This window comes from Lingula anatina, chromosome 4, assembly GCF_051362555.1.
Source record: "Lingula anatina isolate TDL-2025a chromosome 4, LinAna3.0, whole genome shotgun sequence".
In the NCBI taxonomy this organism is placed as follows: domain Eukaryota; kingdom Metazoa; phylum Brachiopoda; class Lingulata; order Lingulida; family Lingulidae; genus Lingula; species Lingula anatina.
In genome coordinates, this window is record NC_141770.1 from 19509763 (window position 1) to 19519162 (window position 9400).

The following is a 9400-nucleotide window of genomic DNA, read 5'->3' on the forward strand; positions in this document are numbered from 1 at the left end:
TTACATTTGATTCTAGATTTCAATCTATAATTCATGGGTCTCAGCAGTAATCGTGCCCACAGGTTGAGTTCTCCATATTCTTAATGTTGCAAGAAACTAATTTCCAATTTGTATTTTTCTGAGATTCAGGAGACGGTCATCAGTTTACATGGAGAAATATTTATTTACATATATTTTGCATGACAAGTACTTGTGATACAATTTTAAGTATTTCTTTAAATAAGACTTGGGATTTCACATAAATAATGAAAAAGAAAATAAAACTTGTGATTTCACATTTAAATAATGAAAAAAGTAACTGGTATAACTCATTCCCTCCAAATTCACTACAGGTCTATTGCAGCTTTCTCCTTAACGATGTTATCACTGACCACAGACCCTGCGACTTCTCTGTTGCTGCCTTGTTCTCAACGTCATACACAAGGTCACCCTCCCCCTGAATCTCAAATCCATTACAAAGCAAATCAAACAGTTTCATTTATTTATTTATTTTGCTGAATGTCCAGGATCCCAGTCAACATTTCTTTGTCTTTGATCCTTGCTCTTGTATTTTCTGCTTTCGTGAATTCTGTTTTTTCTTTTTGTCATTGGGGATTTTGATTTTATTTTTTCCTTTCTTTTTTGTCTTCTTTGAAGAATCATGGGAATCATGCAGTTCTAGACTGTGTCCTTTGTGATCATCTTTCAATTCGGAAAGCTGCAAAAAAGTAAGATTTACATTTAAAAAATAATTACTTTCTGAGTACCAATTTTGCTGGATGTTGATTAAACATGAAGAGATAAGATGTCTGCAGTTAAAACTAAAAACATACGACAATACAACTAAAACATGTTTGTACTCACAATGAAGAAAATTGCACAGATTTTTAATGGACAGACCTGCATTTTCCCCAAACAAAGGTCACCACCTTGTTCTTCTTTGCTCTTCTTGTTTGGTACATCTTGAAACCAAATGACATTATTATAACAATAAAATGTGGAATGCAAGAAGAACACACAAAATGAAACAGAGGCTGTGGCACCTGAACAACAATACGATCTTATTTTTAAAAATCTCAAAGATGACTCCTATTACATCTCTTATTATTATCTACATAAGCCTATACAATACAGATATGTCATATTTTGCAAACTATGATTCCTTGATCCTGGATCCATTTTAATGTTAATAACATGAAAAACAAAGATCAAAATAAAAAAGAACTGTTACCATGGAAACACTCACTAAGCCACAGTACTACCCACCATCTTTATCATCCAAGAGCTCCTTGAACAACTTCCTCTTCTTAATGTTTCCAGTCTGCACTTCTTTCCATTCTCGTCTACGGTGGGCAAAGTTCTGCAGGGCACAGTTCTTGTAGATGTACTGGCCAAAGCGGTCACTTCTTAACTTGGACTCCTGCTTAATTAGCTCTTCTGCTATCAGGATTCTGTTCTTTAGGGAGGCTTGAGCCCACAGGCTGTCCAATGTACGGCTGCCGTTACGATGACAGGCTAATGCTACATAATGACCCTGAAGGCGAATAATTTTCATTTCTATATTCCAGTAATATTCAATTTGAGTATTTAAATAGGAAAAAGAAACCAAACCTAACGAGGCTCGCCAGATTAGAATGTGTAACACACAATGAGAAGTTATCAGACTATAAGTAGTGAAAATCTACGGCTTCCCCAGCTTGCAGTCTCAGACTGATGTTGACTTATCCAAATTTTATCAATTCTGATCCAACTGGCAAAAAGTTTGTCAGTCAAACCTCAGATTTCTTTGAAAATATCAAACAGTTTCAAAACCATCAAGTTAATAGCTTTTAATACAACAATGAATTTAATTTCACGCTCTCATCTTGATCTCACCTTGAGCCTTCCGTACAGAACATCTTGGCTCTTCTCTCCTATCGTTGGACTGTGAAGGAACGCTTCCACAATATGGCTGCCAGAGGCGTTACAGGCCAACACTTGCAGCTCTGTTGGTTTGAGGTCGAGAAAACTGGAGACAAGGAGGCGTGGGTTGCCGTATTTCAGCAGGTGTTGTACCAGTAGTGACCCGTGATAGTTCACTTCTGTTAACATGGGAATGGAGGTGCTAGATGACTCCTCCTTCAAGAGAGAAAAAAAATCTGTTAGAGACAATCACAGGCAACAAGACATACATCAGGTTACTTAGATTCATAGTTACTGTATCAAATTTTTCGATAAATGAATTAGTTGATTTTGCAAAAAAAAAAAAAATAAAATAAGGTGCAGCTTGGTAATTAATATATGAACCCTGGGGTAGCGCTAGCAAAATTTTTCGCTTAGCCAATCACCACATTTTTGTCAATTTGTTATCATAATCGTTACAATTTGGCTAAAACATGTCATGTCAAGCCCTTTTTCTTAAGCCAATTTAAGTCAGTTTTAGCATTTGGCTAAATTGGCAAGTGTTAGCGCTACCCCAGGAATCTGTTGGTTTCGTCTTTATCACACACCCCCTTCCCAATCCACTGTAATCCAACATCACTCTAAAGTATTTCTATTAAACCACAAATTAAATATGTCCCACAGAACTCTGAGATAAAATATAAAAGCATCTACTTTGCCAGGAGCTTCTGTGAGAAAGAGGTCTTAATCATACAAACCTGTGGGTTGTCTTGCTCATCAGAGCCCTCTATCTTGAAGAAAACTTCATAGGTTGTGAGGGAAGTAACCAAGGACATAAACTCCATTTGTCTTTCAACAGGGCTATAGCAGTGAAATGCTTTCATCAAGGCCTAGGTGAAGTAAAACATCGATTAATAACAAATTTACTTTTACTGAAATAAAAAGAACTGAAAATAAAGAGACATAAAAATACAGAAACTGTCTTCTTCACTCTAATGGGGTTAACCTTTTCTGGACAATTTTCAAATAAACTACACTCCTTTAATTTCATTCCTTAAAAATGATCAATATGCATCTGAATCAGTTTGGTAAATCAAAACAAAGGTAACATTTTTCACAAGAAAAAAGATCCAAATGGATAAAATTCACGTAAAAAGTATTGAGTGAACTGCAGACACATACCTTCACAAATTTGTCCTGTTTGGCCCCCAATCTGTGACATGCCTCCGCTAGCTGCACCACAACTCCACAGCAGTTGTGAGCTAAAATATTCTCCAATTCTTTCTGTAATGCCTGGAACACCTGCTTCAACTGTAATAAACAGACAGGATTTTTGTAAGGAAAAAAGTAGGATGAAAGGCTTTGGGGGTTGCTTAACGTTGGAATGCTGTCAATAGAACATCAAATATTCCATTTAAATTGCATAAATAGAGATAAACAAATATCTTCTCACAAAATCACATATCAAATGAAAGGTATAAGATATGCAATACATCATCCATGCCTGTAGCCAGCCATTTTAAAGGGGAGGTTCTTTTTCTCAAAAATTGATCCTTTTAGTTTTACTATGAAACCTTTGTGTACCTAGATCATATTTTACCCAAAGCGGACCATTTTCCAACAAAAAGGTCAGTGTGTTCAAATCCCCCTAGCTAGTGGTCTGACATCCCTATAAACTCATGATAAGTTGATTAAAATTACTGAAGTATAGGATTATGTCATTCAGGGTTGGGCGTGACTATTGGCTGAGGTAGCACAGTTGAAAATACCCACAATCCACTGGTCACCTGAGATGCGTTATGAACATTTTTGATCAGTCTCTGGACTACGAAATTCCCAACAGGATGTCCACTCCACTCAGGCAGATTGGGGAGAAAATGAGTGTCCAGCAGGCTCTGGTACTGACCCTCTGTGGACAGTTCTAGGATCTGTTCTATGAGGTGGGAACTCACTTGGCTGAGCACCATGGCACGGAATGCAGTCTTCTGAGTTGAACTGGAGGGAAAATAGAATAGCTGTGGATAAAACATGGCATGCATATTTTTTATGTCAACTAGATGGAAATAGTGCAGATAACATATGGCACAGAATGCAGTCTTCTAAGGGGTGGGGGGGGGGGGGGGAGAGAGACAGAGAGAGAGATGGAACCTTACCCATCTTTTTTATTTCTCATCATCAAGGACACAATCCGGTCACAATATTCTGAGCACTGTTCTGGGTGGTTTTTGTGTGACACCAACAGCACCGTCTGCACCACAGGAACCACCAGGTGATTGTGGAAATACTCTGAAAATGGGATAAGAAGAAAGATTAAAATGTTCATTTCTTTCCCAATGAATTTTTTCACCAGTGAATTTTTATATCTTTTTTTCTTTGAAGATAAAAAAAACAAACAAAACCACAACACTGTTATTTCTTACTTATTCCACACATAAGTAAAATGTGCCATAAAATGAAACACAGGCACTAGGCGTATTAATTATGCCCCTAGTTATGTGTGCATCAAAAGCCTCACCAATATGTAAATATTTAGTTATTCCATGCACAAAGCATTACAAGTGCAGAGGACCTCCTCAGGACATTCCCCCCCCCCCCCCCCTCCAACCGCACAGCAATCAAACCATGGAAACGAGAAAGCATGCATAAAATTACACTTCTTCCAACACATGGCCTGCTATGCTTCACAGATATGAACCAGAGGATGGGTCCTTTGAGGTTGGCCAGGCTATAGCAGTGAAATGTAGCCGCACCCACATAACTATAAAATTGCCATTTATTGCATTAATTATCTTGAAATGGAGAACAGCAAAATCTGAACTGTGTTGTTTAGAGTGCACATTTCAAGACAAAATATGTTTAAGCTTGAAATAGAAAACTCTTATAAAAAAACTGTATTTGTCTTTGTTGAAAACATTGAATAATAGAGAATCAAAATGCCAAGATCTGCGCTGACAAATCAGAAGGACTGCAGTAATGACACCAGATGTCTGCAACACAAAAAGTAGACGCTGACAACATTTAACATTTTACGGACAACCAACAAAATAAAGTACTTCCTTCTATCAAGCTTCACACATATAATGTGACCATCATGCAAAAATAATTTTAGATCTGTCCAGGTCTTCACACTTGGCACATGGTCACCATGGGAGTGTGCACTCGCTGCGCGCTGACTGCTATCATTGCTCTGACAGTGATATTCACGGCTTTTGGCAAGGTGATAGAATATGATGAAGTTCGCAAACTTGTCAAAGAAGAAAAAATAAGTCACCATGAAAAGACAGCAGAGAAAAACCAACGGAATAAGAGGAATATTCCAAGCTGGGCTTTTGGTTTGTATTTTTTGTTACTGTCATTAAATTTAAAAGTGAAGAGTCATCTGTCGAGTTAGGAACAAAAATAGGCTGATGGGAGAGAAACTGGCTTTGAAGATAAGATATTAAACGTGGAAAACCTTTTATAATGTAAGTTTTTATATGTGCTTGGACAGTTCCACATTTTGTTTAAAATAATTTAATGTAAGGCAGAACATCAATTAAGAGTTATCACTCTTTCTTTTTCAAGGAAATATTATAATTCATAAGTGTGATAAATTTTCAATATATTTGAATTACACATTTCTTACTGCATTAAGTGAGGTAATTACAATGATTTTGTGAGCAATTGAAATAGAACATTTTTTAAACTGATGTCGCACATGCACATAAGAGAAAACACACACTGCATTATACAGTTACAGTGTATACAACTATAATATCATATTACCCCCTCCTCCGACCCCCACCCCAAGAATTTAATGTGCATAATATAGTAACAGTGTCTACATTTGCTGCATATCATAATCATATTATCATTGACCTATATTACTCAGGTGCAAATCCCCCTGGGGTACCTGCTCCAGGCCCTGGGGATAGTGGACCTGTGCTTGTGGAGGGAAGTCCCTGGGGTAGAGGTGGGAGCAGTGCAGGGAGTGGCAGTCCATGTAAAAACTTTGACAAAGGTAAGCATTATCTACCCACACCTTTTAGTTTAATATATTCATCAGTTATGAAATAAATACTCTTTTTTTTCCCCTTTAGGAGGGAAATTTTAGTCTATACATTTTATTTTTGAAGTTCAGAAAAGAAAGGAGCAATACAGATGTCCTTAACAAAAACAGTTCTAAGGTAACTTCATAACATCAAGTTGTAGAATGTACTTAATTACAATTAATTTGCATAATTGGAATAAAATTGCACTAAGCAGTTGAACTGAACCATTCTACACATTTTAAGTTGTGTAGTACATAAATAATCCAACACATTTGTCACGGACCTTAAACATAATGCTCAGGAATGACACAGTCCATATGAAATGCAGAGGGCAGTATCACCAAAACACCTAGACTGAAAGTTGGTAAAAAAAATAATAAAATAAATAAATACAATATCTATTTAAATAGGATTCTATGACTTGGTGGTAGAAACTGATGGCCAAGGCACCATTAGTGGACCCAACAAAAACAATGCCATAATGGTGTCCTTTTCTGGCGGCTGGACCACGCCCAAAGACTGCGCTCGCCAGGCATTGGCAAAAATTGACTTTGATGCAGGTGCAGGAAGAAGACTTCGGATTGACATGTGCTTCAAGCAGCCTCAAGGCTTTAACATCAACATTGGGGACTCCATAAGCAACAATGGCTATGGTAGGTGACTTGATTGTAATCAAGCTGGTGCCAGCAAAGCACTTCTTCAGGCAATTACATCATGGGTTGAATGCATGAAGGTCATTTGTAAGCTTCTGTGTTTTTTTTTTCTATTTTTTTAGACATTTATTTAGACAGTTTAACTTGCAGAATGTTTAAGGCAATGTGCTTAATTCCAATGCAGAAGAGTGAGTCTATTGGACCTTCAATTTCCTGCCAATGTGCACAGTGACACCTAGTGGACAATGTCATGACTAATGTCTAGAATAGACTGTAAACTTGAAGTATTATCAGTATTATTATAATGTGGGTATAATTTTAAACTTTGTGAACAAAATACAAAGACCCTAACTGGATCATAATGTGAACATGCCCCTTGGTATGCCATTTCTCTGTGTGCAGCTTGATTCAGGCGAACTCATCACAATTAGCAAATATATTTAATCTGTTTCTCCAACTACTGCCATAGCCACCCTTTGGCATGGCGCCCTTCATGCTTCAGGACAGAATACACCTGCTGCCTGCAGAGAAACTGCCACATGACCAGAAGAGATAAGTTGAATACAGAATGGTCAACCTATCTTCAATGAAAACCCACCTTCAGTTCCACAATTTTATTTTGTCTTTATGTTATGCTCGTCGAGTTTGGCATTCTGCATTTTTGCTTTAGGTGGAGACGGCAACCACCAAACCAACGATGCCGAGGTTCACAATATCAATTCCAACTTCTACGCCTACGCCAGTGACCTTCTATCTGCGACCCAACTGGTCAACGACCCAGGGGCCATCCTTTCAAATGAAATCTTCAGCATGGAGGTGAGGAACAACTACATAGGATGGGCCAACTCCCTGAGCATTAGCTCCAAATCCTCGTCAGCACTATTTGCCCTCAACCACCAATACGACCAGGGACCACACAATCCAGGCACCAATTCTATCGTCTATATGGGGATGAACCGTGTGATCAGCTACAGGCAAGACCGGATCGGCCGAGGACTGTGCTCTGTTGGCTTTAAGTGGTTTTAGAGGAAATGGTTCACTCTGAATTATTCTACTTATTAGTAACAATACTACCATTTGTTGTCAAATCAAAACATATCCACAAAATGCATTGGTCACGAATAATGTTTCGATGGCATATATATAGACAAAAATTTCATTTTATGGCCATGAGTTCTCACTGGATGAATTTATTTGTAAATCCTTTCACTTTAGACCAAGTAATAAAAGAATATAAACAAGCCTGTGTCCATATATTTTAAAAAATGCCCAGTAGGTACAAAGTGTCCTTCTTTAGCCATCTTTCTCTCTATTTTCTATGACCAGAATAATAGCCAAAGTGCCAACCTTAAAATGCTGAGCAAAAATCAGTGACATTTCATCCATCCTCAAAAGTTATTTTCATTTTCTCAAATAAAAACTGTAACATTTTAATGACCATTGAATGGTAGTGCCCGACACCTTTTGATGTAGATTTCAGTATAATTAATATAGATATTAGTAAAAAGTTACTCTGCTATCTAAATGAGCTACCTGGTTTTGATAAAACTATCTCCATAATTCTGGCACAAATTTTTTGACACACAGGATGCAATTCTTCCACTTTCACTAGCTCTGGAGTGACTTTATTTCTTTCTGAAAAACAAACCAATTTTTCAGTTCCCGAATGAAATAAAAATGAACATTTTTTGCAAAGGCATTATACAAGTAGTATAAAGGAGCACTGACAAGCTTTAAATTCATATCACTTCATGTCAGTTGTTGCATTTAACCATTTCATAATATTTTTAAAGTACTAAAAAAAAAAGAAAAATTAGCCCTGCTTTTATGAATATCAAACTATTTTGATAAGAAATAGATTTCAAAGGGATAAAAATATCAGAAAATTGAGCATCGGCAGAAAATTCTCACCCGACATCTGTTCCCGTGACAACCTACTCCGAATAATTCTCTCCGTCACCCTCACAGCACCAGTGGCTTCCAATAAAGTTCTAATAATGTGACTTGCATATGTGTGTTCAACATAGGTGTCAGTGTTTTCCAAGACATGACCACACAGACTTAGAAAGTCAACCCTAAGGCTTGTGGAGTCATTTCCCTTCTTATCTTTCTCATTCTCCTTTTCGCTATCAATATTAGCATGAGCATCTTCATCATCATCAGTTTCATCATCACTGTCACTGACTTTTTGGTTCCAAAATTGTGGTGTGACTTTTATTATTGTTTGTGTCACATAACTTGCAAATCGATTTGTGCACACAGTTTCCCAGTCAAAAGAAAAAGCTGTCAGGATTTGGTGAAGTTGTGTCCCACTTGCCCATTGGACAATATTCTCCACCACTCGGCTTACAGTCTGGTTTTGTGAAACAGTCACTGCTTCTGTGGACAACTGTTTGAACACATTCCTCAGGAACAAATCTACAACAGAATATTATATAACCAATCAATCAATTCACAAAACAAACTGCATTTATATAAGGCATTTTGATCTGGCTTTTTGCATTATGACAGACTAGTATGACAGTTCAAGGTTGTTATATGTTTTTTTAGGTTTATTTTAAGTGCACTGCATTTAAAGAAACAAAATGCCAGAATTATCAACGTACTTAACGTAACGTACATGTACAGTACCTCCTTGAGTGTTGTTTCCCAAATTGCAGCTTACCTCGTTCCTCTGAGGATTCAAATCCTTCTTGAAGAGTGTCCGACACCCTTCTGTAATAACCACGGGTATGTTCATCAATATGACCACGTTTTTTCTTCTCTTGTGTCCCGCTACTTCTAATATCTGCTTCCATATTTGTATTGCGCCCTACCGCTTAGCTCTGTGTTGGTACCATGCTTTTCCTACAAACA

General features: G+C 37.4%; 2 protein-coding genes across 3 annotated transcripts; one reads left to right on the forward strand and one right to left on the reverse strand.

The window, feature by feature from the left end:
* Positions 1-139: 139 nt before the first annotated feature.
* Positions 140-9400, reverse strand: LOC106169193 (nucleolar protein 9). 2 transcript variants are annotated; one of them, XM_013548578.2, is made up of 11 exons: positions 9210-9400; positions 8456-8962; positions 8078-8179; positions 4014-4146; positions 3648-3855; positions 3043-3171; positions 2619-2750; positions 1855-2097; positions 1246-1513; positions 880-941; positions 140-697 (listed from the first exon to the last, which is right to left on the reverse strand). In XM_013548578.2, the coding sequence occupies exons 1-11, from the start codon at positions 9340-9342 to the stop codon at positions 515-517; spliced, it is 2100 nt and encodes a 699-aa protein (XP_013404032.2). In that variant the 5' UTR covers positions 9343-9400; the 3' UTR covers positions 140-514. The 2 variants fall into 2 exon arrangements, with proteins under 2 accessions (XP_013404032.2, XP_086866508.1); XM_087010382.1 differs by having other exon boundaries at positions 844-941.
* On the forward strand, positions 4591-7786 carry LOC106169194 (uncharacterized). The gene is made up of 4 exons (XM_013548579.2): positions 4591-5192; positions 5732-5860; positions 6302-6544; positions 7215-7786. Exons 1-4 carry the CDS (start codon positions 4997-4999, stop codon positions 7568-7570), a joined length of 924 nt encoding a protein of 307 aa, XP_013404033.2. The 5' UTR covers positions 4591-4996; the 3' UTR covers positions 7571-7786.

Coding starts and splice junctions, on each gene's coding strand:
- LOC106169194 (XM_013548579.2), top strand. CDS start 4,997: ATGGTCACCATGGGAGTGTGCACTCGCTGCGCGCTGACTGCTATCATT. Junction 5,861..6,301: donor ATGTAAAAACTTTGACAAAG/GTAAGCATTATC, acceptor CTATTTAAATAG/GATTCTATGACTTGGTGGTA. Junction 6,545..7,214: donor CATAAGCAACAATGGCTATG/GTAGGTGACTTG, acceptor TTTTTGCTTTAG/GTGGAGACGGCAACCACCAA.
- LOC106169193 (XM_087010382.1), bottom strand. CDS start 9,342: ATGGAAGCAGATATTAGAAGTAGCGGGACACAAGAGAAGAAAAAACGT. Junction 2,751..3,042: donor AACAGGACAAATTTGTGAAG/GTATGTGTCTGC, acceptor TACTTCACCTAG/GCCTTGATGAAAGCATTTCA. Junction 942..1,245: donor GCTCTTGGATGATAAAGATG/GTGGGTAGTACT, acceptor TTTGGTTTCAAG/ATGTACCAAACAAGAAGAGC.